At 54.1% G+C, this 24,641-nt stretch overlaps 7 protein-coding genes across 7 annotated transcripts; 4 read left to right on the top strand and 3 right to left on the bottom strand.

Annotated features, from left to right (window-relative positions):
* Nucleotides 1-20: 20 nt before the first annotated feature.
* On the bottom strand, nt 21-1,256 carry LSCM1_02925 (uncharacterized protein; the record flags this gene model as incomplete). Its single annotated transcript, XM_067320485.1, has 1 exon — nt 21-1,256. One exon carries the CDS (start codon nt 1,254-1,256, stop codon nt 21-23), a length of 1,236 nt encoding a protein of 411 aa, XP_067178797.1.
* A 6,133-nt stretch (nt 1,257-7,389) lies between these two features.
* LSCM1_02924 (uncharacterized protein) lies at nt 7,390-8,499 on the bottom strand (the record flags this gene model as incomplete). Its single annotated transcript, XM_067320484.1, has 1 exon — nt 7,390-8,499. One exon carries the CDS (start codon nt 8,497-8,499, stop codon nt 7,390-7,392), a length of 1,110 nt encoding a protein of 369 aa, XP_067178796.1.
* A 762-nt stretch (nt 8,500-9,261) lies between these two features.
* LSCM1_02923 (uncharacterized protein) lies at nt 9,262-9,909 on the bottom strand (the record flags this gene model as incomplete). The annotated part of the gene is made up of 1 exon (XM_067320483.1): nt 9,262-9,909. The coding sequence occupies one exon, from the start codon at nt 9,907-9,909 to the stop codon at nt 9,262-9,264; it is 648 nt and encodes a 215-aa protein (XP_067178795.1).
* A 2,196-nt stretch (nt 9,910-12,105) lies between these two features.
* On the top strand, nt 12,106-14,112 carry LSCM1_02922 (uncharacterized protein; the record flags this gene model as incomplete). The annotated part of the gene is made up of 1 exon (XM_067320482.1): nt 12,106-14,112. One exon carries the CDS (start codon nt 12,106-12,108, stop codon nt 14,110-14,112), a length of 2,007 nt encoding a protein of 668 aa, XP_067178794.1.
* A 744-nt stretch (nt 14,113-14,856) lies between these two features.
* On the top strand, nt 14,857-15,726 carry LSCM1_02921 (uncharacterized protein; the record flags this gene model as incomplete). The annotated part of the gene is made up of 1 exon (XM_067320481.1): nt 14,857-15,726. The coding sequence occupies one exon, from the start codon at nt 14,857-14,859 to the stop codon at nt 15,724-15,726; it is 870 nt and encodes a 289-aa protein (XP_067178793.1).
* Nucleotides 15,727-17,193: 1,467 nt separating this feature from the next.
* LSCM1_02920 (uncharacterized protein) lies at nt 17,194-18,063 on the top strand (the record flags this gene model as incomplete). Its single annotated transcript, XM_067320480.1, has 1 exon — nt 17,194-18,063. The coding sequence occupies one exon, from the start codon at nt 17,194-17,196 to the stop codon at nt 18,061-18,063; it is 870 nt and encodes a 289-aa protein (XP_067178792.1).
* A 1,879-nt stretch (nt 18,064-19,942) lies between these two features.
* LSCM1_02919 (uncharacterized protein) lies at nt 19,943-20,305 on the top strand (the record flags this gene model as incomplete). The annotated part of the gene is made up of 1 exon (XM_067320479.1): nt 19,943-20,305. One exon carries the CDS (start codon nt 19,943-19,945, stop codon nt 20,303-20,305), a length of 363 nt encoding a protein of 120 aa, XP_067178791.1.
* Nucleotides 20,306-24,641: the final 4,336 nt, after the last annotated feature.

Raw genomic sequence — 24,641 nt, 5'->3', positions numbered from 1 at the left:
CCCCCCCCTGTCGACCCTCCTCACCAGCCCGCCTCCTCGCGGTTCTGGGCGCGCACGTAGTGCAGCACACCCTGGAGGTCGGCCTTGAGCTCCCTCAGCTCCTCCTCCTCCTTCAGCAGCCTCCCCTTCATCTCGCGCGCGTCGGCGCCCTCGGCCTCCATGACCCTGAGGGACGTCTCGTACTCGCGGCACTTCGCCTCCGTCGCCTGACGGCAGTCGTCCAAGTGACGCTTCAGCATCTTCACCTGCTCCATCAGCTCCGCCAGCTCGTCCTTCATCTTGGCTACTTGCTCCGTCGTGCGGTACTCGACCTCGCCGACGCGGCGCTCACGCGTCATGCGCTCCTTCTCCTTCGGCACCGCCGCCGGCGGAGCCTCGGCCGTGCCGCGGTGGCGGTGATAGCGCTGCTCCGACGCTACCTGGCGCGCGCGGATGCGGGCATCGCCGAGGCTCTCCATCTCACGCTCGTGGTTCTCGGCAATGGCCGCCTTTTCGCGCTCGCGGGCGTCCGTCGTCGCGTTGATGGCCGCCTCCCGCTTCATGTACAGGCCGTCGGCCTTCTCGCTCGCCGCCATAAACTCCTTGCGCGCCGCCTCCACGCGCTCGCGCAGGTTCTGCACGTCGATCTCAGTCCACTCCACGGTGTTGGGGTTGTGGCACTCCGACTCCTCCATCCACACCTTCTGCAGCGCCGACTGCTGCGCTTCCTCCTCGAAGATGGTCACATCCTTCCCCACCGTCAGGTCGCTCGCCGCGACGACAGCGTCAGCCGTCGCCAGCTGCGCGCGCAGGCGCTTCTCGTCCTCCTGCACCACCGCCAGCTCCTTGCGCAGACCAACCACCTCGCTGTACAGCTGCAGGCGCTCCTCTAGGTGCTCGTCCTCCAGGGCAACGCTCTCGCACTCCCGGCGCATCGCCTCGATCGCTGCCGCGTACTCCTCCGGCGTCTGCGGGTACGCCGCACCCGTCGCGCCGGGGTGCGGGAAGCTGCGGGTGCCGGCGGCGTCGGCAGCAGCGCCGCTGCTCGGACGCCGCTTCATGATGACCCTGCCGGCCGTCCCAGTCGCGCCATTAGCGGAGGCAGCGCTCCCGCTGCGCGGCCGCCCCGCATCAGGGCCGGGGGCCTGTGGCGAGGAGTCGCCAGACGAGCGGCGGCGCTCAACGGCGCTGCGGGCAGCCTGCGCCTTGGCGCGTGCGGCGGCCATGCGAGCCTCCTCGCCCTCCGAGTACGGCTGCTGCTCTCGCGGCGTCGGCATCGCTGTGATCAGCCAAGCAGTCCACGGAGAGGCCAGCGGCGAGGGAGGAGGAGAGGAGAGCCTGAAAGAGAGACGACGGCACAAAATACGGTACAGATGAGGAAGAAAAAGACGTCCGAAGCGCTCAGCGGGGTGCTCTTCGCCCGTCTGCAGGCCGGCCACGTCGCTGCGGTCTCCAGCACCGGCGAACACCGAGGAAGAAGACGCTGTGCTGGAGAGGGGGAGAGATGGCAGGACGACGGCAACAGGCGCACAAATGACAGCGAGCAGAAGTACTAAAAAAACCAGAACAGAAACAGTGCGCAGACGGCAGTCGTGAAAGGGCCGATGCTCCGTTGGTGCGCTGTCGCTTTTTGTCTCGGTTCGGGGGAGGCGTTGATGGTGGCGGGTGCTGGCGGTATGCCGTTTCCCTCTTTGCTTTTGTCGATGCGTTGCTGCTCACGGCGTGTGCATAGGCAGCGCACGCACACACGGGAGAGGGCGATGCGATGGTGTCGAGGCGGTGAGGGGAGCCGGAGACATCAAGACGGTTGAAGGCCGGAGAAAAAAGTGCAAGGGGTGTGGCAGGCGGAGGCGTGAAACGTGCAAGCAGGCTAGTGGGCGCATATGGCGCGAATGAGCAGCCGCAGGCGCCGCTGCAAAGCCTCCGGCGCCGCCAGCAGAGTGAGATAGAGAGCAGAGGGGTCACCGATCGGGTCTGAGCGTGACACGCACATGCACTCGAAAGCAAGCAGCGCCAGTGAAGCACACTCGTGCGTCGCCACCGCCTTCTCCCTTCCCTCTCCCCATAGCAGCGGCATATCCTCGCCGAACGCGTTTTTTTCATGTCGGATATGTGTGCGCGACTGTGTGTGTGTGTGTGCGGATCGGCTCGTCACACTCTCGCCTCCGATGCGCTCTTTTACTTTGCCTCGGAGACAGTTGGTAAGGCGCATTGGGTGGCTGAGCTGCCAGTGCAGGGCATCCACCGTGCCCCGGCACACGCAGACACTGGCACCCACAAACGCACAGGATTACGCGGCTCACAAAGGCCGCAGAAGATGGCAAGCCACAAAGAAGACACGCTCCTGAGCCACGTTGCCGCACTTCCCAGTTCCACTTCTCAGCATCGTTCTCTCACCCCCAGCTGGCGGGCAAACGCACGCGCCACGGCCACGTCCGGGTCTTCCGCAACGAGCCGCCCGCCGCTCCGTCAGGCTATGCGCCGGCGGGCTCTGCGCCGCCTGCCCCGTCCATTCCGCGCACGCGCGCTGCGCAGGCGGCGTCAGACGGGCATGGGCGGACGGCACCCCTTCATCCGTGCGGGCCGCGGTGCCCGTGCTCCGCGGGGGCGGAGGCCTCACGTCTCTCCCCGTGGTCGCCCTCACACCACGTGCGCCGCGAGGAAGCGCTGCAGCAACGACGCTCGGAACGGCGCACACGCTGCCGCGGCAGACGGCCGCTTTGTAGCGTCGTCGCGTACGGCTTGCGGCCGCCACCAGCGTCGCGCTGCCGCCGCTCCCACTCGCTAAGGGCGCCACCCAGGCGACTCGGTCGCCCACATCGGGTGTCGCGCGTCTGCGTCGTGAACGCCGGTGCTGCCGGCGACCGCGGAGTCCGTCCTCCGGGGCAGTGCCGCTACCGGCCGCAGAGAAATGCGGTACGTTACTCGGGCAGCATATCGACCATGGGAACGCACAAGCAGGAGGGGGGCCGGGCAGTCGCTCTCGTCACACTCGCAGGAAGCAGTGGCGCCGTCACCCGACGATGAGGACAAAGACGAAACGCTCCTTGGCGTAGGCAACACAGAGGCACAGTCGACGGTGCGGTCAGAGCCCGCGGCGCCTCTGGCTGCTCGCCACTCTGAGAATAGCCGTGGCTGCTGCCAGGCGCGGATCGCGACGCTGAGTGACCGCTAGTCTACCGCCCTCTCAGCGAACTACAGGCCCTCAGAAGTCTTATTCTAAGCAAAGGGGGGAGATACCACTGAGACGTCGTTCAGATCCTCCTCATCCACAGCTGACGGTGCTGCAGTCGAGGGCGCCGACGGCCTCATGTCTCGCACGCGGCAAGCGGAGGCCGACAGGGTCGCGCACAGAGCAACGACACCAACGACGACCGCCTCTCGTTGAGGATACCCCGGCAGTGAAGAGCGCTCACAAGCCGCATCCTCGCCGTGTTCCTTCGCAAATATCTCTGTGGACGTCTCGCGCACACGGAGAGAGGCGAAACAGAAGAGAAACGGTGTGGCCCGGCAGCGGCAAACGAGATCGGAGGTGCAGTCCGCGCCTGTTGCAGCAGGTCGAGCAGCAACAAATGGGAGTCAGCCGCACGAGGAGGAGAGGGAAGGCACGGGAAGAGGGGGACGAGAGGGACCGAAAGATGAGAGAGAGAGGCGGGGCGAAACATGGGGAAGGGGGCCCAGCGACCAACGCGCAAACGCAGGGGCGAGGAAGGGAGGGAGGGGCGCAGAAGCCGCCCACGGTGCCGCGGACACAGAGAGGGGGCAGCGGCGCACGCCGTGCTCGCCCATGTAAGCGGCCAGTCTTCGCCCCTTCGGCGCGGCGGGCGCGCTCGCATTGTTCTTCTCGCCCCTCATCGTGCGCTTCGTGCCCATTTCCTTTGTGTCTCATCGAGCACATAATAGATTTGCTCTCGAGCACCGCGGAGAGACGCCGAGAAGTAAATAGAGACGTAACCACTGCCCACCCACAACGGACAGGCCCGCGAGCGCACACGCACGTACAGCCACAGCACACAAGCCTCCGCTGCGCCACGGCTATGTCGAGGAGCAGGGCACGCCAAGACCGCCTCGCGAAGCGCAGCCCCTCCCAGTTCCGCTGCATAACGCAGAGACTGGGCTCATGATTACACTCGGCATCGCCGCTGCGCAGCAAAGGCACAGTCGCGCTGGGCTCGTGCGCACATTCCTTGAACCGTCCACGCGGCACGCAGTCAGCCGGCACCACCGTCACCATGGCCGCACGCCGCTACGGCGCAGCGATAGCCCACACCTGCCCGCCGGCGCCACGAGTCGGCAGCCGTGCCCTAGGGCGGGCTGCACGCTCTCGGCGTCCCGCGCAGAGTGGGCACTGGTCGCTCGTACCGCGGCTGGTGGGTGGCAGAGGCCACAAGTTAGTAGGAAAGTAGGAGAGGAAAGAAGAAGCGTTTGTCCTCAGTTCGGCGAGGAGAGTTGCAGCCACACGTAGTCGCAGTGCGAGCGAGGGCAGGAGGCATGCAGAGGCGCGGGTGTCTGTACGCGTGGTTTAGGAGAGGTTGGAGAAAAGGCAAGCAGAGAAAATCGAAAAGTGGGCGAATCGTGGGCTTTGGAAGCTCTTGATCGAATGAGCGTTGTTCATGGCGAGTGGAGAATGAGCGTGAGAGGAGAGACGCGAGAGGGAGAAGGAACAAGATGCACACCGAGACGAAGCCACAGAGAGGGAGAGCGAAAAGTTCAGTGGAGAGGAGGGTCCAGGTGGAAGTAAGGAAAGGAGGGTGCTCGTCACAGTATGGGAATCAAACAAGACGAAAGAGATAAGGTCAACGAAGAAGCACAAGAGCACACACTCGATACCCGCGAGGTCGGCAGTAGCAAAACAGGAAGCGCAAGCGAGACTGAAGTAGAACCTCGTTCTGAGGTCCTCCTTTTGGAGTTCCACCTGCTCTCCAGCACCGCAGCTCAAAGAGCACGTCTTCGCGTGGAAGCTAGAGGGGTGAACGGGAACAGAAGGCGAAGAGCAAATACACAGAATCAGGAAAAGAAAAAAAAAGAAAGGACGGAAGGCCTGCCGGCTGCCGTGAGTGGTGAAGAGCACCGTCAAGTACTCCACAGAAAAAGGAATAGCAAGAGCGAGGCAATCTAATGGAGGTACGCACCAGCACACACCGAGTGTCATGCCACCACATAAAAAGTAACCATCTTGGGCGACTGGGAAAACGCTCAGCCTCAAGCGTCTGGTATCTTTTCTCTCTTTTCACCACCACCATAAGTAAAACGAAGCTTCGCCCTCAATCTTAAAAATGCCGCTTATATGCCAACGGAAGCCTTACTATCTGCAATCCACCCTCCGCCTTCGCAGGCACACTTGATCCTAACTGTCGTATCGGAGGGGCACCGCTGCCAATGCTCCACAGCGAGGAGTAGAGCATTTAAACAGAGATACAGAGAACGATTACCCAGTGCTATGACAGAATGAAAAGGCACGCATGCACACAGAAGCGGTGGGAGACCATATAGCCCACTAGAGGTTAAAAAGTTGTCACTGGCACATGAAAAGTTCAAAAGAGATTCGTGGCAAGCCCGACAAAATGGGTCGTCGTTTTTTTTTCGTATCGCCAACGCCGAGGTTGCCATTTCCTCTGTATCCTTTGTCTCGACCTTCTGTTATACAAAGAAATTACGGTGGCGTACACAACTTCTCTGTTTTCTCGCCTACAAGCAGAGGCGCAGAACCTTTTTTCTAAAAAAAGGTTGCGAACAGCATACAGGCCAAGAAACTCCAAACGAGAATGGGAAACCTAAGGAACAGTGATGTTTTTTTTGTTGTAACGTCCTCGAAGACCCACAGAACATGTGCGGAAACCCCACTCTGCCTCGCATTGCCGCAGACCCGTCGCGTGACGCGAAGTAGCCGCCGGCACGCGCCACAGCAGCGCGCCGACACCGTCATCGAGGCGCGGCCTCGGCCACAAGCGCCACACACGCAGCCCGCCTAGCAGGTTCGTCACCGGGTGCGGCACTCGGGGTGGCGCTGGCTGCACACACAGAGCGGTGCGCAGCGAGATCCCGCAGGGATACGCGCGAGTCGACGCGGCGGTCTGCGCGTCGTGCGGAGGGCACGCGTGTGCCCGCTAATGCAGGCACCAGCAGCAGCGCAACACTACGCACGGCCTGACGGCCGACCTCGGTAGCGAGAGACGGCTTTGGCCTGCCGACATCGTGGGTGATTGAGCTCGTATCGCCACCAAGGTGGCTCGTCACTGGCAGGGGTGAGGAATGACTTGCCTTGCTCCCGCCGTCGGGGGCACAGAACCCATACACGCCAAGCACGGAGGCCTTCCCAGTCCTCGGTGAATGTAGAAATGATCAAAGAAAAAAGTTAGCTTCCGCTTCTCTCCCCTCGGACCCTATTGGATTCATTGTCAGTGTGAAGGGGAAAAAAGGAAACTCAAACAGAACTGAGAAGACAGTTGTCGCGCCAACGCAAGTGTCGAGTGAAACAGCGGCTTTGTGCTCCTCTCTACTTCAGCGTCCCTAGACGCGCATGTGTAAATGTGCGTATCACACACGAGAGCGCCTGTCTACCGCACTTCTTACCGCCAAACATCTCCTACGGATCGAGGAAAGGTTCCAGTAGCAGCTCCACTGGCAGATCGACTTTCACAATCGACTCGCGCTAAACCCACTCGTGATGGATATGAGCAGGACGTCTCCATCGGAGTCAGATACACAGCTGCGACAAAGACAAATGTACGTGTTGTCGTTGACAGAAGTATTATGTCAAAGACCGTCGATCACCGCACATGCTGCGCATCTGCGCTGCTCCACTTTCCACCCCAGCTCTCGCCCTTTCTTCACTGCGCATGGCCGGAGGACGGGAGCAATGGGCCTGTTGCCCGGAATAATGCAAAAGGGAAGAAGGGCGAGCAAAAGTCGTCACAGTCGCACACTTCCTTGCGCACTTGCGAAAAAGACTGCTGGAATTCCGTCCTTGAAACGACGCACATGCCCTTCGTCACATAAGTATTCTCGAGTATTTCATGATCATGGGATTCAGCGTTGTTACAAGGGCGTAACAAACGTTGCCAAGAGCCGGTGTCCACATCCTCCAGTAGAAACAAAAAAAGGAAAAAGTAACGCAAGCATTGTACATGAGTGTGCAGTCAGCAGACTCAAAGTGAAAAAAAAAATGGTTAATGATATCTCCAAACGAACCATATATATATATATATATATATATATATAGAAGACTGAAAGGCTGCGATTCCGTTTGAGGAAGTATTCGTAATTGAGAGCGGCTTGCTGCCGCGCGTTGCTTTGGCATAGCACTCCTCATTTGAAATGCCAGCTGCAGTACAAGTGGAAGCACAGGCTCAGCTATGTCCCATACGGCCGAAAACGGTGTGACGCCTACTCTATAGGAATTTCGCTTGATTAAACGTCTCCGCAGCACCCCCCGACATCAGATCCGCCTTGAATGCCGTGGCTCACCAGGTCCTCACGATCCCTGCGACTTTCGCTGCTGCGGTTACTGCCGCTAGCCGCACCAGTAACTGCGCTACCTGAGGGTGAGACTCGTGCCGCACTGCCGCTTCGGATATGTTTTCGTTTGGCGCGTGGTGTGGTCGGGCTACAGGATTGGGACTCCTCTTGAACTTGAGAGCTAAATTCGTTCATATTCGCGCCATGTACAATAGGCGACTTTCGATTGGCTGTCATTCTGAGATACTCTGCGGGTAGGTATCTCTTGAAGAATTCGTGCTGCGCTACGTCATCTAACGTTGGCCGATCATCTGGCTGTGGCGACAACAGCCACTTGCACAAGCTCCTCGCCTCCGCACTAACAGATGATGGCATCATGGAAACTTCTCCGCTGCGAATGCGAACCTCCAGTGCATGAGGGTCAGTGGTGGGGCCAAACGGGAAATTCTGCGTCAAAAGGACGTACGCTATGCACCCCATCGACCAAATATCTGCGCGAAATGCGTCGTAGGAGCCCCCAAAAACCTCTGGGGCTACGTATGCAAGGGTGCCCGTGAGCGTGTGTGCGTACTCGTCTGTGCTAGCTTGAAAGTTGCTCTCTCTGTGGAGGCGACTCAACCCGAAATCCGAAATCTTCAGCACGCCATCTGTTCCTAGAAGGAGGTTCTCTGGCTTCAAGTCACGATGCGCGACCCCATTGCAGTGACATGCACGCACCCCCGCAACCAGCTGGATCAAGAGAGCCGCTACATCCTGCTCTGGTAGTGGCCGGTCCATACCCACAATGATGTCACATAGATCACCACCCATGACAGGCTCCAGTATAATATAGTAGTTATTCGTACTCTCCAAAATCTCGATGAGCTGCACAATATTGTTGTGCTTCAAGCGCCGTAATATAGAAATCTCAAGACGCACATCGTTTTCAACCTGTTGGTTTGTTTTCGGTACTATCTTGGCGACAAACATACATCCAGTAGGTATGTGGCGAACTCGCTTTACCTTGCTGTAAGCACCTTCGCCTACCACATCGAGAATCTCGTAGTCGCCGGCTCGCCTCATCTTGCACGTTAGCTTCTTCAAGAGTAAAATCGAATTATTCTTCTAATGTGAATATATATATATATATATATATATATATATATATATATTCACGTGTCAGCTATCCACGATGAAGCTAGGCACTTTAAGAAAGCGAGGTCAACGTAGCCACATGTGACGCAAGGCGCTGCTAGGCGTGAAACTATATATTGCAGCGTGACAAAGAGATTCATTGAAAGTTATCCAGGACAGCAACAGGGTAGAGGCGATTCCAGCATGAAAAGAGCGATGGAAACAGGAGCAACAAACAGCGCATACTAGATAGCGGATAGGAAAACAGTGTCCTTTGAACGAGTTCGTCACCCGCGCTGCTAAAACAGCTGGCAATCTGGCTTCGAAAGGTAGGCTAACCACACCACTCTAGGCGCGAGTACACCTCGCTTACTTGTCAAAGAATGCAGCCCGATCGGGACCCCGCTAAACGATTCGGCCTCACAATAGCCTTTTCTTCAATCGATACACACATGCCCAACAGCTACAGACAGAAACAGATGGCGAATAACATATGAAAAACTCACCGAAAACAATGACCGAGAAGAAGCTAGTGTATGCTAGAAGACGACAACAGCAAAGAAAGAAAAACTTTTTCTTTTCGCAGCAAATACGAAAAATAGAGGCATAAAGAATCTGGCAATATAAAAAAAAAGAAAATATCACAATAAAATCGTGCGAAACAGTCACAGCAATATGAGGCGCCGAAAAGTCGAAGATATGGAGCATCGTCTACTCTAGTACTATCGAGTTCAAGACTCCACACCCTCCACAGATGAACTCCATTTTTTTGACATCGACACCAACCGTAACAGCGTTTATAACATTGCATTGACCACATCGAAGCTGAACGGTGCGCTGATTTTTTTCGCTCCCGTCAGAAGAAGCTGTACCGTGGGCCAAGCCAAGCTCCTGATAGCACCCGCCGCACAGAACGGCGTCCGACTTCGTTGAGGGGAGCTTGTTGAGAGAATGACATACTTTGCATTCCACGAGGTCTTTCTGAGAAGTGTGGCTCGAGTGTGGAGCTTTCTCCTTCAACGGTTCGCGGCATTGAGAACATCTCCAATGCCTCCACGAGCTAGACGGTTTGATGTAGTTGACAAAGCTACAAGCAGGACATTCTAGAGGCACCGTGTCATTAGCAACTGCGCTAGAGACATTTGCATCAGCGGCTTTCCCTTGTCGATTGATCTCCTCTTGAAGCTGGCGAGCTAAAGCAGCGTCGGCAGCTTCCTGCAGCGACTTCATCGGCCCAGTTAGCGGAGGCGTAGCGTTATCAGAATGGCTAGGATTGTTGAGCTGCTCCTGCAGCTGACGTGCAAAAAGCTCGTCTGATTGCTCCTGCTGTAGTTCACTTTCCGTTTTGGGACGCTCCATGTTGTACTTCCAAAAGTGCCTCGACTATAAAATCCTTCAGTGTAAAAAAAAGGCGGTTCTCTCGTGGAAAACTCAGCAGGCACGGAGAGGGTGCGATCCTGGGTGGTATTTGTAGTGCCTTTTAGGAATCTGCACTGTTTTGATTTTGACAGTACTTTACGAAATCAAGAAAAAAGGAGCAAAGAGATCGAATATGGTAACGAGCATACCAAGATACTACATAGCAGTAACATCAGCTAATACTCTGCATCAGCTGTACGACAATCGCGCAAAGGTAGACTAATGCACTGAACGAAAAAAAAAAAGACAGCTGTCCAGTAAATAGAGCACAGCTCAGCTATAATGATGCGCCTAATGATAATTTGGCAGGCTAAAAAAAAATACAGTCTACATACCTCTGGGCGTCGGTATCATTCACCTCTTCCCAAAGAGTTCACAGGCTTTGCTCTACAATCCATGGGTTTATTTAAACCAGCAGGCAAGCCCGCAGATCGCAATGGTTTGAAAACGCTTCTCTCCCTTCAATTTGACCAGTACCATCCTACCTAGTACCGTCACCGTTCACGAACACAGCTTTTCCTTATTCTATCAATTCCGGAGCCTTTTGCGTCTTGCATCCCCTACAAAAACCTGAACTTTAGCTTATAAATCATCGAAAAAAAAAGGCAAAGCAGCCAGCCTTACTCAGACTCTGTTTTGGTCCCTGAGAAGTCGACGCCCGCTTTCTCAGTTCCTCTAATACACAGAATAGTAAAGAGCGCGCTCAAGAGAACGAGTGCACTCTTCAGCTTCTTCACTTCACCGCGAAGCACGAACGAAAGCCTCGCTCTGCCTCGCATTGCCGCAGACCCGTCGCGTGACGCGAAGTAGCCGCCGGCACGCGCCACAGCAGCGCGCCGACACCGTCATCGAGGCGCGGCCTCGGCCACAAGCGCCACACACGCAGCCCGCCTAGCAGGTTCGTCACCGGGTGCGGCACTCGGGGTGGCGCTGGCTGCACACACAGAGCGGTGCGCAGCGAGATCCCGCAGGGATACGCGCGAGTCGACGCGGCGGTCTGCGCGTCGTGCGGAGGGCACGCGTGTGCCCGCTAATGCAGGCACCAGCAGCAGCGCAACACTACGCACGGCCTGACGGCCGACCTCGGTAGCGAGAGACGGCTTTGGCCTGCCGACATCGTGGGTGATTGAGCTCGTATCGCCACCAAGGTGGCTCGTCACTGGCAGGGGTGAGGAATGACTTGCCTTGCTCCCGCCGTCGGGGGCACAGAACCCTTACATGCCTGGCACAAATGTGTGTTTTAGTACGAACAGCAGAGCGTAGGCTCGTGGAGGGTCTTTAACGAACGCTACTCATGGACGAATGCTACGCCAGATGTTGCTGCGTCTTCATGAGGAGTTGCTTTTCGCTTCATGACAGCTATATGAGTCAGAGTAGAGTATGTGGTATAACGTGAAAGGCGTGCTGAAGCTTCTGGGTGATTAGCATAGAAGGCTTAGAGCTCCCGCTGGATTCAATAGCGTCGGGTACCATAAAGGAGCTGCCTGGTGCTCTGCAGAGGTGGGTGCCATGCCCTTAACAGGATGCATGAAATTCTATATAGAGCACTTATCAATAGATACAAGGCTGTGTTATATTGTGTATGTGGGGGGGGGGGGGAACGGAGTGGTGGACGCTGGCAAGGCCTCGCAAAAGCAACTATGCACCATTGCTTCAAGCCGATGAAGGGGGCAAACACGTGCCCATGCAGTAACTCGATATAGATTTCATGCGGCGTGGAAGACAGGCGGGTTTTGAGCGCAAGGGGGCATCTGGCGTCTTGCACATGCAGAATCTCACCAGAGCTGAAGGAGAATCTGACGTTTCACGGCATGCTTTTTTAAGCAGCAGAATCTCACTGAGCGTGTGATCCTTTGTCCAGAGTAGGTGGTAGTGAAACTCAACCCACAATACGGTAAAGGCGAGATCAGGAATCAGTGTACTCCGTTCGAACACTTCCAGTGCTTCAAGTCGACTTCTGCTACAGCGCTTAACAGCGTGGGCCAATATATGCACATTTGGCTTTTCGGCAACTTTTTTCACTTTGTGTACCCTCGTTTTTGCTCGTCGTGACTGTGTTCGTTTTTCGTTTGTTTTTTTGCCTTTGCGGTCAGATTCCATGCTGACCTTCAGAATAATACGTTGAACAGGAGCAAGATGTTCAAAAAAAAGTGCACATCAAAGGAGATACAGTCGGTCGGTAAAAGCGATGTTAAGAAGCTGAAAACCGATGTCGTAGATGTCATCGGGCAAGATAAGGCATATGTGCTCGATCTCGTTTTGGGAAAAAAAGATATGGTTACCAAGCGAAAGTATTTTTGCGGACTCGGATCGTCTGTGTCCACATACTCCGTTAATGAGGTGCCCTTCTTTATCTCGATCGATCGCCTAAGCGAGGAAGAGCAGGCGATCATTACACCAGCAAAGCGTTTCAGTGGCCGCGTGGTTCCTACTGTTTTCTTCTTTCTGCGGCTGCATCAGATGCTTGCTGAGAAAGGTGATGAGTGGACAGCCGTAGTCAACGAATGTGGCGTTGCAGTTATATGCCGCGGCCCGACTTCTCGATTTCTTCTCAGCGGGGCGCACTTGATGATGCCAGGGATTTTCGGCACTCGGAAAAACACTTCAGTAAGGGTTGGAGATGTAGCGCTAATTTATTCTTTCGGTGTTGATGTTCCATACGCGGTTGGAATTGTCACAAGCTGCATGACGGCAAAGCAAGACGTAGGTGTTGGGGTTTTTGTAGTCCAGTGCTTTCGCGACAACCTCTGGCAGGAATTCGAGAATCGATTTGTCATCAACTACGGCCTTTCTTCACAAACACCTCTGATTCCATCTGAGTTCGAGGCGGAGGAAGTTTGCGAGAAGCAACTTGAGGTGGGCGCTGAGGCGAAGACAAGCCAAGAGACAGACTATGATGTCTTGGATGATGATACTGCTGAATTGAAGTATGCCCCGTGTGTTGGCTACACCGATGCGTTTTCGGAAGAAGAAACGATGCTAAATTTTTGTCTGTGCCAGGCCGTGGTGCAAGTACCGCACTCGCTACTGCCTATGACGATGCAACAATTCACCAACATTGTCGTTCACTCGTACCCAAGAGACGGCGCTCATACCTCTGCTATTCAGTTCAAAGATACAAAATACAAAAAAGCGATTGCGTTTTTTCGAGGCTTCCCGGATCTTTTAAAATTAAATGAAACAAGCCCCGGCGTTTATTGTGTTACTGAAGTAAATAAATCTGCCGACGTAATACGAGAGCACAACGCTTTGTACGCTGATTTTCTCAACACGAAACACCGGGAAGGGTGTGGAGAAGAGGCACGCGTACTACAAGCAAAACTTCTTGCTGATGGGACAGGTGTGTTCAGTCAAAGTATTGTTTCTGCTAGCGTTTTTTACGCTGCTCCTCGTGATCTAGAGGACGATCTTATCCGAGTCCTTCTCATGGGTGAAGAACCGCGAATTCCACATGACGGGCGGTTCCCTACCATTGAACAGGTAGCTACCGGTACCGCTCCTTTCTTCACAAAAACCCCTGTTAACGATAGTGTTTTTCAAGAGCTGTACACACGAAAGAAACTAGTCGATAATTTGAAAAAGTACATAAAACTGCACAATTTGTTGGTTGTGGATGAGTTGGAAAAAGGAAAAATACCAAGTGTCAAAATGAATGACACGCTGTCCATGATGTTCACTTCCAAGACGTACGCCCCTGAGATGCCGCTCTGTCAAGTTGAACAAAGAATGCTAAGTTTGTTTAGACTAAAGCACGAAATCGAGTTGCAAACTGTCGTGGAGGGCTCACCACTGGCCACCGATAATTTGCTTCCAAAACGTATAATAAAAAACGGCCCGCTTCCAAAAGTGAATTTGTGGTCGGAGAAGTCGACTAACAACAAGTTCATCACAATTGTACGGAACCTCGAGTCTTTCGGGTTCGATCTTCAGCTGCTTGCTGATCAATGGAGGAAGCAGTTTTCTACTAGCGCTGGTGTCGTCGATCCGTCGACAAAAATGAAAAATCTTAAGTCCGGAACGAAAATTCCACTCGAGATACATCTGCAAGGAAACTTGCAACTGAAGGTCTCGGCTGCACTCCTGAAAGAAGCTAATTTACCACCGTCACAGCTCGTTTGCAAGAAAATATTATGCCGTCATTGAAGCAGCTGTTTTTTTTACATTTTCTGATCCATGTATAACACAACTTGTTTCTTAGGACTTTGAGGATGCGCAGGGCTCCACCATTTTCTTATATTGCTAGTTCGCGCTATGATCGGAATCGTAAAGTAAAACTGGCAATTATATCTGGATTTCAATCCATTTTTTTCGCGTGTACAATTTTCAGACTCATGGAGCACTCGATAATACGGCTAATGGGTAATTACTCAACCTCAACCGAAGAGAAAATACGTGGAGTGCATTGTCACTTGGGAGGGTGTTAGACGCCGTTTTTTTCTCGTGAGGGGAAAAAGCGGAGAGGGCTACAAAATTTGCCCTTTCTGCAGCACAAGCCTTGAGTCTGGCGCTGAAAGTATTTGGTGAAAGCACTCCTCACACGATGACGGAAAAGGCTGAAATAAGCTCATTTCTCTTTTTTACTTTGGGCTGGAATTACAAGGAAGGGCTACTTTGCTCCTACCCGCTTACAGCCCAATATTACTTACACTCCTGCATATCCTCTCTGCTCTCCTGGTTGTCGCCGTTCACATCTGTGCATTGTCCCCCTTCATAAATTTGTGCGCATGTGGAAACTGCAACTGTGCTATAAAACGTACCTGTTGCACACTCATTTCTTATTACAGCAGATAAGCGAAAAAAAAAGGTTCTTGGTCTGCTGAAAAATTTTCTGCGGATCTGTTTTGTTTCTCGTTTAAGCGGGTAGTAAGCACGTAGCGATTAGAAACGATGAGGGCCTTTGTCGCAGCCGTTACGGGTGTTTCCGCCTCCAGCTGGTACAACAGCATCTCTAGCTCAACAAACTGCGCCACACCGAGTAGTCCTTTCTCACAATCTGAGTTTCGCTCCTTTCCCTTGATGGATGTCTACGATGAGTCGCATAACACGAAGGTGTTCCGGTTTGCGTTGCCGGAGGCAGATATGCCGCTGAATCTGGAAGTGGCTAGCTGTGTGAGCTTCCGCTTTCTCGACAAGGATGGAAAGGAGGTCATACGCCCCTACACACCGCTTAACCGTAGTGATCAGCGGGGCTACTTTGACGTTCTAGTAAAGAAGTACCAAGGCTCGAAAATGGGCACCCATTTGTTCGCGATGAAGAAAGGTGACACCATCGACGTCAAGGGACCATGGGTGAAGCTGCCGATTAAAGCAAATCAATACAAGACGATTGGCATGATCGCTGGTGGCACGGGTATCACACCCATGTATCAGGTGGCGCGACATGTGCTGCGTGCACCGAAGAACAGCACGGAAATTACACTCATCTACGCGAATGAACGCAAAGAGGATGTGCTGCTTGGTAACGAGCTGAACGAGTTAATGGAGACGTACCCGCGCTTTTCACCTTACTTTGTGCTTTCGAAGGCACCATCTGACTGGATGGGTGGTGTCGGTTTTGTGAACAAGGAAATGATTAAGTCGCTGATGCCTACGCCGAACCGCGCCGGAGATTCTGTCATTCTTGTATGCGGCCCACCGCCTTTCATGGAAGCTATTTCAGGTGATAAAGACTTCTCGAGCAACCCACCGTCTCAGGGTGAACTGAAAGGCTACCTAAAAGAGCTTGGCTACATACCCAAGATGGTGTACAAGTTCTAGCGAGCGCAAGGGAAAAAGAGGCTGAGGTACAATGCCGAAGTAACCGAGGCCTCTTCTCTGGTGATACGGTCATTACCGACTCAGAGCGAGACACGCTGGGAGGTGGAACGAAGAGCTTGCACAAGTAAGTGAAGGCATGTAGGTGCCAGTGTTTGGGACCTCTGGAATATGGCGAAATGAAAGACATGCATAATAGTATCACGCGCGAAGCAGAAATTAAAATACTTTCAGTGCTGGCCTGATAGGAAGGATCGTGCGAACAAAAATTGCGCCTGCGAGTGTATGAATGTATGCATGCATAGCCGCATCTGCATTCGGAGGAATGTGCCGTTATGATCGGTGTTCTCTCTGATCTGGTGCACTCTAGACACCCTCATCCTCTTTTTCTGCACTGTGAGTTTCTCTGCGACCGGCTGCATCTTGAGTTTGTCCGCATATCGAAGATCTTGAACGGGTGCTGCGCGTTCCGACGAAAAGGCGCATGATCATAAGATACACATTTCGGAATGTTCTCGTGGTGTCTTTAGCGGAGTCTTTTTCACTTCGTTTTTCATTGCGGACTCCTTGTCTTCCTCTATCGCTCTCTACTTTTCGCTCTCCGTACTTGACACTTGCCCTTTTTTTCTCCATGAGGCGCTGCGGCCCGATTTCGGCGGTTGCCGCAGAAAAAAATGTGAGTGACATGTGCTGGCGCAACTCTGGTGAGTGTTGATGCGCCACAGCCCTCTTCTTTTTGACCAATCGCCCTTACGCTGTGGGACACTAGAAGAGAATGCCGTCCCCCGAAGGCTTGCTTCCGCAGCGATGCTGGGCCTATGCCTCTAGTGTCCGCAGATGGATAGATATGAGAACGCTAATGTTGCTACCTCTGATATCTCGCCAATTTCTTCTGCGTGATGTGGGCAATTATGCAGTAGTTGTATGCTGCACCGCCTCACTGCTCTCTGGCCGAATATGTATGGCTTGTGTGGTGGGTGCGCTCTTCTGCCTTTGTCGGCACAACACACTCGAGCTGCTACCCGCGGATGCGCACCCTGGCGCACGAGTCGTGCGACACAAGGTACTCTTCTCATGCTTCTTTCACTACCGTTTTCCTTCACTCCTTTTTTTCTCGCGCATGGAAGAAGCCCTGGCACGTGCTTTTTGTATTTCGATGCATGTACCAAGAAAGGAGGACTACCTCTGGCACCGCTACAGGCACTCGAAACATCGCGCCTTCTGTCTTTCCCGTTTAGCGCCTCTCTCGATTGCTAAGCGGCACCGATAGGGTAGGGAGAAAAGAGCTTTAGCTTTCGAATCAGCTTTTGGCTCTGTTTACGTCTACACGCGGCGAGCGCTCACCCCGTTGCGCGGCAGGACATCACCTTTGCATTCGCCTGCTTCATCAACGAAAGCCTATCGAGTCTCTTTCCTTCTGTCATCCTAGTGTTTGGTCAAACTCGGCTTCTCGTACCATATTCGATTACCATGAAGGCGTTCGCAGCTTCACTTATCGGCTTCGCTGGAGCCAGCATGTACCAGTCTGGGTCCGAGGCGGAGGCGTGGGGCAGCAAGCCGGCATTTTCGCAAGAGAGGTTTCAGTCCTACAAGCTTATCCACGTCGAGAATGAATCGCACAACACAAAGCGCTTCCGCTTCGCCCTTGCGTCGAGAAAGACGCGCCTGGACCTTCCCGTGGCGTCTTGCATCACGCTCCGTTATACTGACGCAGAGGGGCACGAAGTGACGCGCCCCTACACACCCATCAACCTGGTGGAGGATGAGGGTCACTTTGACCTCGTCGTGAAGTGCTACCCTAATTCGAAGATGGGCTCGCACCTCTTCAGTCTCAAGGTTGGTGATTCTATCGATGTGAAGGGACCCTGGCATACGTTCAAGATGAAGCCGGGCCAGTACGCCAAGATAGGTATGATCGCGGGGGGTACCGGTCTCACTCCCATGTTCCAAATAGTGAACAACGTCCTGCACACGCCGGAAAATAAGACTCTAATCTCACTCCTTTATGCAAACAGGACCGAGGAGGACATCCTACTCAGCAAGGAACTGGGCGCGCTGGCGAAGGAGCACCCCGGGAGGTTTGCTGTCTACCACTGCCTCGCGAAGCCGCGTAGGCACTGGACGGGCTACTCCGGCCACATTAACAAGACGATGATCCAGGAGACGATGCCGGGCCCGGATCGCCAGGGTGATTCGTGTGTGCTGGTTTGCGGCCCACCGCCCTTCATGAAAACCATCTGCGGTCCGAAGGACTACACGTGCAACCCACCCAAGCAAGGCCCACTTGAAGGCTACCTGAAGGAGTTGGGCTATTCGGAGAGAAGCATTTTCAAGTTCTGAGCCAGCGCTTCGCTTCTGCGTACGCAGGGTCTGGCGCTCACCTGCGTGTGTATATATGTGCGTGTGCGTAGAGCGCTGAGTAAGCCTTGACCGTATGGGGTAGTTGCCAAGAAAGAGAAGAGGGAAAAAAGGAGTGATCGTCGCCTGAAGAGTCAGAAAAAAAAATAGCGCAAGTGCGAGTTAGAGAAGAGACTGGACATCGCCTCCCCTTTGCTTGTACCATTTCGCTTCTCTCTCTCTCGTGATCTTTGACCTTCGCATATCTCTTTGAGTATGCTATGCTCTTCCAGTCTTGATGGGCACCTCGGTTTTTTTTTTCGCCTTGTTGCATCATCTATTACTGGGATGCGTAGACGCATGCGCCCGTGCGTGTACGAGCTCTGTGAGTGAATTTTGCTTCAGTTCTTGGTGCCCTTCTCTTTGATACTGCGTTTGGCTTCTCAGAGCGTCATCCTTGTGAGTATGTATGTGTGCATGTGTGAGCTATTGCTGCGTGTCACTGTCGCACTGCGCTTCAGCCTCTTCTTTTGTTGTTCACATGGCTTCTCTGTCTCCACGATGATGCGAGCCCCCACGGGGGCGGTACCTCGCCTCCAGTAACCCGCTCTCTGCGGAAGCCAAGCAGCTTCTATTCCAGCCGAGTGCCTGGCCACCTCGGGTGCTTACAGGGTCGAGCGGCTACGGCGTAGCGCTGTCAGAGCCGTCTCTCGCTACCGAGGTCGGCCGTCAGGCCGTGCGTAGTGTTGCGCTGCTGCTGGTGCCTGCATTAGCGGGCACACGCGTGCCCTCCGCACGACGCGCAGACCGCCGCGTCGACTCGCGCGTATCCCTGCGGGATCTCGCTGCGCACCGCTCTGTGTGTGCAGCCAGTGCCACCCCGAGTGCCGCACCCGGTGACGAACCTGCTAGGCGGGCTGCGTGTGTGGCGCTTGTGGCCGAGGCCGCGCCTCGATGACGGTGTCGGCGCGCTGCTGTGGCGCGTGCCGGCGGCTACTTCGCGTCACGCGACGGGTCTGCGGCAATGCGAGGCAGAGTGGGGTTTCCGCACATGTTCTGTGGGTCTTCGAGGACGTTAAAACAAAAAAACAGTGTTGCTCTGTTTTTTCGAAGTCTCGGCGAGTGGATGGTTGCGGAGGTACACTGGCAGAAACATGGATGTACAGTGAGGCAGAGAAGAGGACTACGCTAATCGCAAACTTGTTGGTCAACGAAACTGCACTCTTGGTAAAAGACCCCAGGGAGGAGATGTGCTTGGCAACTCGTGTAGTCGAGGCATTGACTTATACATTGAGGGAAACACACGCCGACAGAGGGATACTCGCGACCATCGACGCGCACTGCTGAGGTGATCCTCTGGTATGCTTGTGTGTTTGTGGGGTTGATGGGCTGGCTCGAGAGGGGAATCGACGAGGTGGCTGGAGGAACGGCCTCTCAACGACGGGAAGACGGCCTCCGGAAGTTTTTGCGTGCTGCTCCCCAACTCACCGTCTCCTCCCTCAAACAGATGAAAGAAGTTGTGAATAAGCGGTCCGGAAGGCTTCCCCCTTTGCAGCTGCGCTGGCGTCTGTCACCTCTGCCCTTTGCTTTCCTCTGTTTTTCCGTGTATTTTCGGATCGCCGCGTGCGTTTCTCTATTTTTGTGTGTTGAAGCGTTTTGTTTCCTCCGCTTCTCTCCTCGTTTGCCTCTCCGTCACCCGCCCTCACGTGCGCAACAGGAAAGAACAGTCGCAGCAAACAAGAAACACTTTCTTTACACCTCCTCATACTTATCTCTTTCCCCGATCCCCGTTTTTCACTGCGCGTAGGGATTGCGGAGGGATATCTTTTCGCGTGTTCGCTGTGCGTGTGCCCGGCTATCACGCTCCGTCGCGGCAGCCATCATGCTCCAGGCAACAGTAGTTGCACGGCTTTTCTCGAAGCCCATCTCTCAGGGGTACGTAGCGCAGCTCCCAAAACCGCTGCCCGCGTCTAGAGGACGAGCCTGGATGCGGGCGATGGATGCCAACAGTGATGTCCGCGACTTCTACGCCGCTAACGAGGAGCGCTACGGCGCTTGGTACCGGGAGACGTACGGTATCGAAGACCTCTCCGACGGGTCTGCTGCGTCGGGGGCCGCATCGAACCGGCTCTTGGACGACACGCGCAACGTGCAGCAGGCAGCAGAGGAGTACGACCTACAGGGCGTAGAGGATGAGCTCAAATTCTGGGGTGAGGAGTTCCAGCACGTTACGCAGCTTCGCTGAGGAGAGGGGCGGCGGTATGGCGGAAAGAGGGAGTTGTGCTCGTGTGTAGGGGGGTGGGTGGGAACACGGGCTACTTATCTTTCCTCTGTGTCTTTTCTTCGATGTTGTCGCTGCGTAAAGCGAGAGAGCAAACGAAGGAGGGAGGCCGTGCGCGCTGACGCGTCACTCTGCGTTCCTCTTTTTTTTTTCATTCTCCCCGTCGAATATCTGAAGGAGAGGCGATGCAGAGGTGCGCACCACCGCCGCCGCCGCTGCTGCTGCTTCTGCCATTTTTTTCCCGTTTATATCCGCCTTCGACTGAAGTCGTCGCTCCCGTTGTCGGGTAGGCGGGGTGGTATCCTCTTCTCAACGAAGGAAAGACGCATACGCCGGCGGGGGGGGTTGGAGGCAGAGCTGTGGTGAGAGCCGATCAAAGGCTTCCCGCGTCTACTTCTCCCCTTCCATATATCTTTACCTCTTTTTCTCACCGCATGGGGCGCTGTCTGCGCGCGCGCCGTTCCCATACTCTGCGCTGTGCTTTCTCTCCACATGGCGCTTTGCTTACCCTCAGCAGTGCTTAACCCACACGATCACCGGAACACCCGAAAAAAAACGGAGTGTATATCCAATTGCCTGCGGACGAGTCGAAGCGAGGGGCAGATGGGGAAGAGGGAGTAAGGAGAGAGTGCGTGTGTGGGTGGTGTGTGAGTGTGTGTGTCGGGGGGGGGGGAAGGGGAGAAAGAGCTGGCCGACACACAGCATGGAGAACCGCACCAACGGGGCATTGAGGAGAGCGAAGGAGTCGCGACAACACCGTGGTGGCGGTCACGAACGACCAGTACTCTTTTACGTCTGTCTCCCAAGCCGAAGAAGCAAAAAAAAACAAAAGGTGTGCGTGTGTGTGGGAAGCTATTTCGCCACATGGCAACCATCTCTCCCTTGCAAGGCATTGATTTGGAAGGTACTTCAATATCTATGGTGACCCGTCTCCCTACTCTCCCTCTCCCTTGCTTTTTTTTTGCGTTCGCTTCATATATACCTGCTCCCCCCCCCCCACACACACACTTAACTTCCTTGGGGGCATGCCAGTCACACGACATCAGCACCGCGAAGAAGCGCCCAGCAGCAAGCAGCTCTTCCTCCCGTCCCCCACATCCCCCTTTTATTCCTCTTCCCAAAACAGCGAACACATCAAAAACAACGGCAACGCACGCACACGCGTGAGAAGTAATTACGTTTCGAATTCTTCCCTCCGCTTTTTTTGTCTCCAGAGAAAAGAGAAAAAGGAGGAGCAAAGGACAGAAAGAACAGCAACAAGAGCAACCTTGAGGGGCTCATCGAGAGCCTCTTCACGGCCGCCAGGCAAGCACAACGTGTGCTCATCCGCTCGTACCACTACGAACGACGACAGCTTCTGCTTGTTCTCTTCATCCTCCCTACGTCCCTTCTCTACTCTTGGTATCTCAACACGCATACTCTGCAAGAAGAGGCAAAGTGAGACAGGGATAGAGAGGAGGTAGAACGGCGAACAATAAGACGACACCACAGCTGCGCCCATCGGAGAGAAGAAAAGGGATATACGTAAACGCAACAGCGTAGGTGGGACAGGTGTAGTTTACGCGTGTGCCACTAAGCGCGTACGATTCTTCCGCATCCTCTTCCGCTTCCCAAGCCCTTTGGCGCCCGAAAGCAAGAATAAGAGGCCTCTGTAAGGGAGACGGAGTGCGAGGACAAGAAGGGGAAGGACGAAAAAAAAAGAAGACACTAAAGGAATACGCTCGTTCGGGTTGGCGCTCTGTAGTTTGTCTTCGTTTTTTTTTCTGTTGTTGCCAGCTTTTTCTTTTTTCTCTTTGAGCATCACCTCCTCCGCTCGTCTCCCTTTTCCTTCCTTCCCGCCTCTTGGTGCTTGTCTCCCCCCCGGCCGTCCAGCGGCATCATCATCATTTGGCTACCCGGCTCTATTTGACGGTGTGTGCAGTCGCTTTTTACCACCCTTTTCCCCCTTCTCTCTCATCATTACGCTATTTGTTCTCTTCTCCTCATTTCTTTGCGTCTCTCCTCCCCTCCTGTGACGGTTTGCCTACTCCGTTTTTCCCATCTTTTTTTCACTTTCCTTTTTCGGTTATCTCTTTTCTTCAGCACGTGCGCGAGTGTTAGGGCGAATACCCCCACCCACCCCCCTCACAATAGCAGCACTCCAGCACAAGAACTGAAGCGCGAAAAAAGTAAAGGGGACGTGGGTGTCGCACGGTGGAGCACGCGGGTGTGCTACGGCGGCTTGAAGCAACAACAAAATAAAAAACGCCAGGGAAACAAGCAACCATTGAAAATAAAAGCGGGAGGAGTGAGAAAGTAGGGACAAGGGTAGCCATACCTTTCTTTCATTCCCATTGGGGTGAAAGCTGCTTGTCTGGTGTTCGTGTGCTTGTGCTTCTTGGGTATCAGGGTACCAATCACAGCCGCTGCCCCCCCTCCCGGCGCATCTTCTTACACCTGCACATTGGCCATTCTTCTCCTTGAAGGTCGCTGCCCGCCTCTCTCGTGCACTTCGTCCCTCCTTTTTAAGGGCCTTTTTACGTTTCACGTCTCTCTTTCTCTCTGCCTCGCCCCCCTCCCCTTCTCTCTTTTGCCATTAACCTTTGCTCAAGCCGTGTGTGCGTGCCTGCGTGTTTGTGTCTGCTCCTTTTTTATTGCTGCTTTTGGTACACATCTGTTGCGCGTTTCACTCGCCTGTTGCTTGTGCTTCTTTTTCGTGCCTTTTTCCTGCTGGGGTCCTCATATGGGACCTTCTCTCCTTCTCTCCCGTGCCCCCCTCCCCTCTACCCATTTTCTGAGACCTAGCCAACGACCGCGACCATCACCGCCAAAGCAGCAGAACACGTCGCTTTCGTGTGCCGCTCTCCCCTGCTTTACCACGAGTCAGCCTCTAGCTTGCCTTGGAGGTCTTCGGCTTCTCCGTTTTCCTTTTTTTTTTGTTTGCTCCATCAACTCCCTCTCTCCCCCTCTCGCTCTTCTCATCCTTCTGCGCCTCCTCCGCGTTGTGGCTTCCTGTGTGTAATCTGTGTTCAGCTCTCTCTTTTTTTCCCATTTCGAGTGAGGGGTGATAGGTCGCTCCCCCTTTCTCCCTCGCCATTTTTTTTGTTTCGAATTGGCGCCGACAACTGCTGCTGCTGCTTGCTTCCCACCCCCTTCCCTCCCTCCCTCTGTACGTATCTCTTCCTCCCCCTTTTTGTTTTCCTTTCGCGGTCGTTTGCAGTGCCTCTCTTCTTTTTTTTGTCTCCCGTTAGTTCACCCCTTTTGTCTCTCCGCTTTGCCGCTTCGTTTTCCTCGTCGTCAGTTTCTGCTGCCACCTTCCTCTTCGGCTCTTTCGCTTCCATTCTTTTCCCATCGACTCCTTTTTTTCCCCTCTCTCCTTTCCACCGTACTCATTGTCTTTAGGTGGCGCCGTCTTGTGTGATCGTTGCACCTCCCCCACCCCCCACCCCCAACTCCCTTCATCGACGGTCGTTCATTTTCCTGCTTCTCTTCTGTTCTCTCTCTGCTCGTTTGCTGAGGGCTCACACGTGACGTGACCCCCCCTTTTTCTCTCTGTGCGCTTGCTTGCTGCCTTTTTTTTTGGGGGTGTTTGTTTTTCCTTTTGAACCTTTTCGCTCCTTGTCTTTGTCTTTCTTTTTCCGTGTTCGTTCTCACACCACACACCCCTTCCCTCTCTCATATATATATATATATTTCATGCCCTTCTCGCGTGCTTCTGTGGTGTCCTTTTCTCCCTTCTGATTTGTAGGGCGTTGCCTCCCTCGTTTGGACTAGTCCTATCTCCACAGTTCTCTCAGCATCTGCGAACGTACGTGCATACGCATACAAATATACATATATATACATATATATAGACGTATATATATATATATACATATAGAGAGAGTGCGCGTGTGTGTTTACATTCTCCTCCATCTTTTTCCCCTCTTCGCATTCGCGTCTTTCGGAGCGCTTCTTTCCTCCGTCCCCTCCCCCCTCTCTCTGTCTCTCTGTTTATTATCTCCACTTGTGCCTGTGTTCGCTTTTTTTTTCTCCCTTCAAAGGCGCTCAAGCACGCATCGTCTTCCGCTGAAGTATCAACCGCACCCACCCGGAAAGGGTGGGGGAGGAAACCTCCGCACCCTTTTTTTTCGTCTGTTGGCGGTGAGAAAAATAAACGAGCAACCAGAGAAACAAACGTACACACAAACGAGCAATCTGAATATCACCGCTACACATCGCTTTGTAGATATTTCAACTCTTTTTCTTCTCCCCGTCGTAGTACTCCATTTCTGTTTTTTTCTTTGTTTCGCTTCATTCCTCCTACTTGGCTGCTTCGCTC

The sequence above is a fragment of the Leishmania martiniquensis genome, chromosome 22, assembly GCF_017916325.1.
Source record: "Leishmania martiniquensis isolate LSCM1 chromosome 22, whole genome shotgun sequence".
In the NCBI taxonomy this organism is placed as follows: Eukaryota; Euglenozoa; class Kinetoplastea; order Trypanosomatida; family Trypanosomatidae; genus Leishmania; species Leishmania martiniquensis.
Note: the sequence above shows the minus strand (reverse complement) of the source record. Positions and strands in the feature narration are given on the sequence as shown.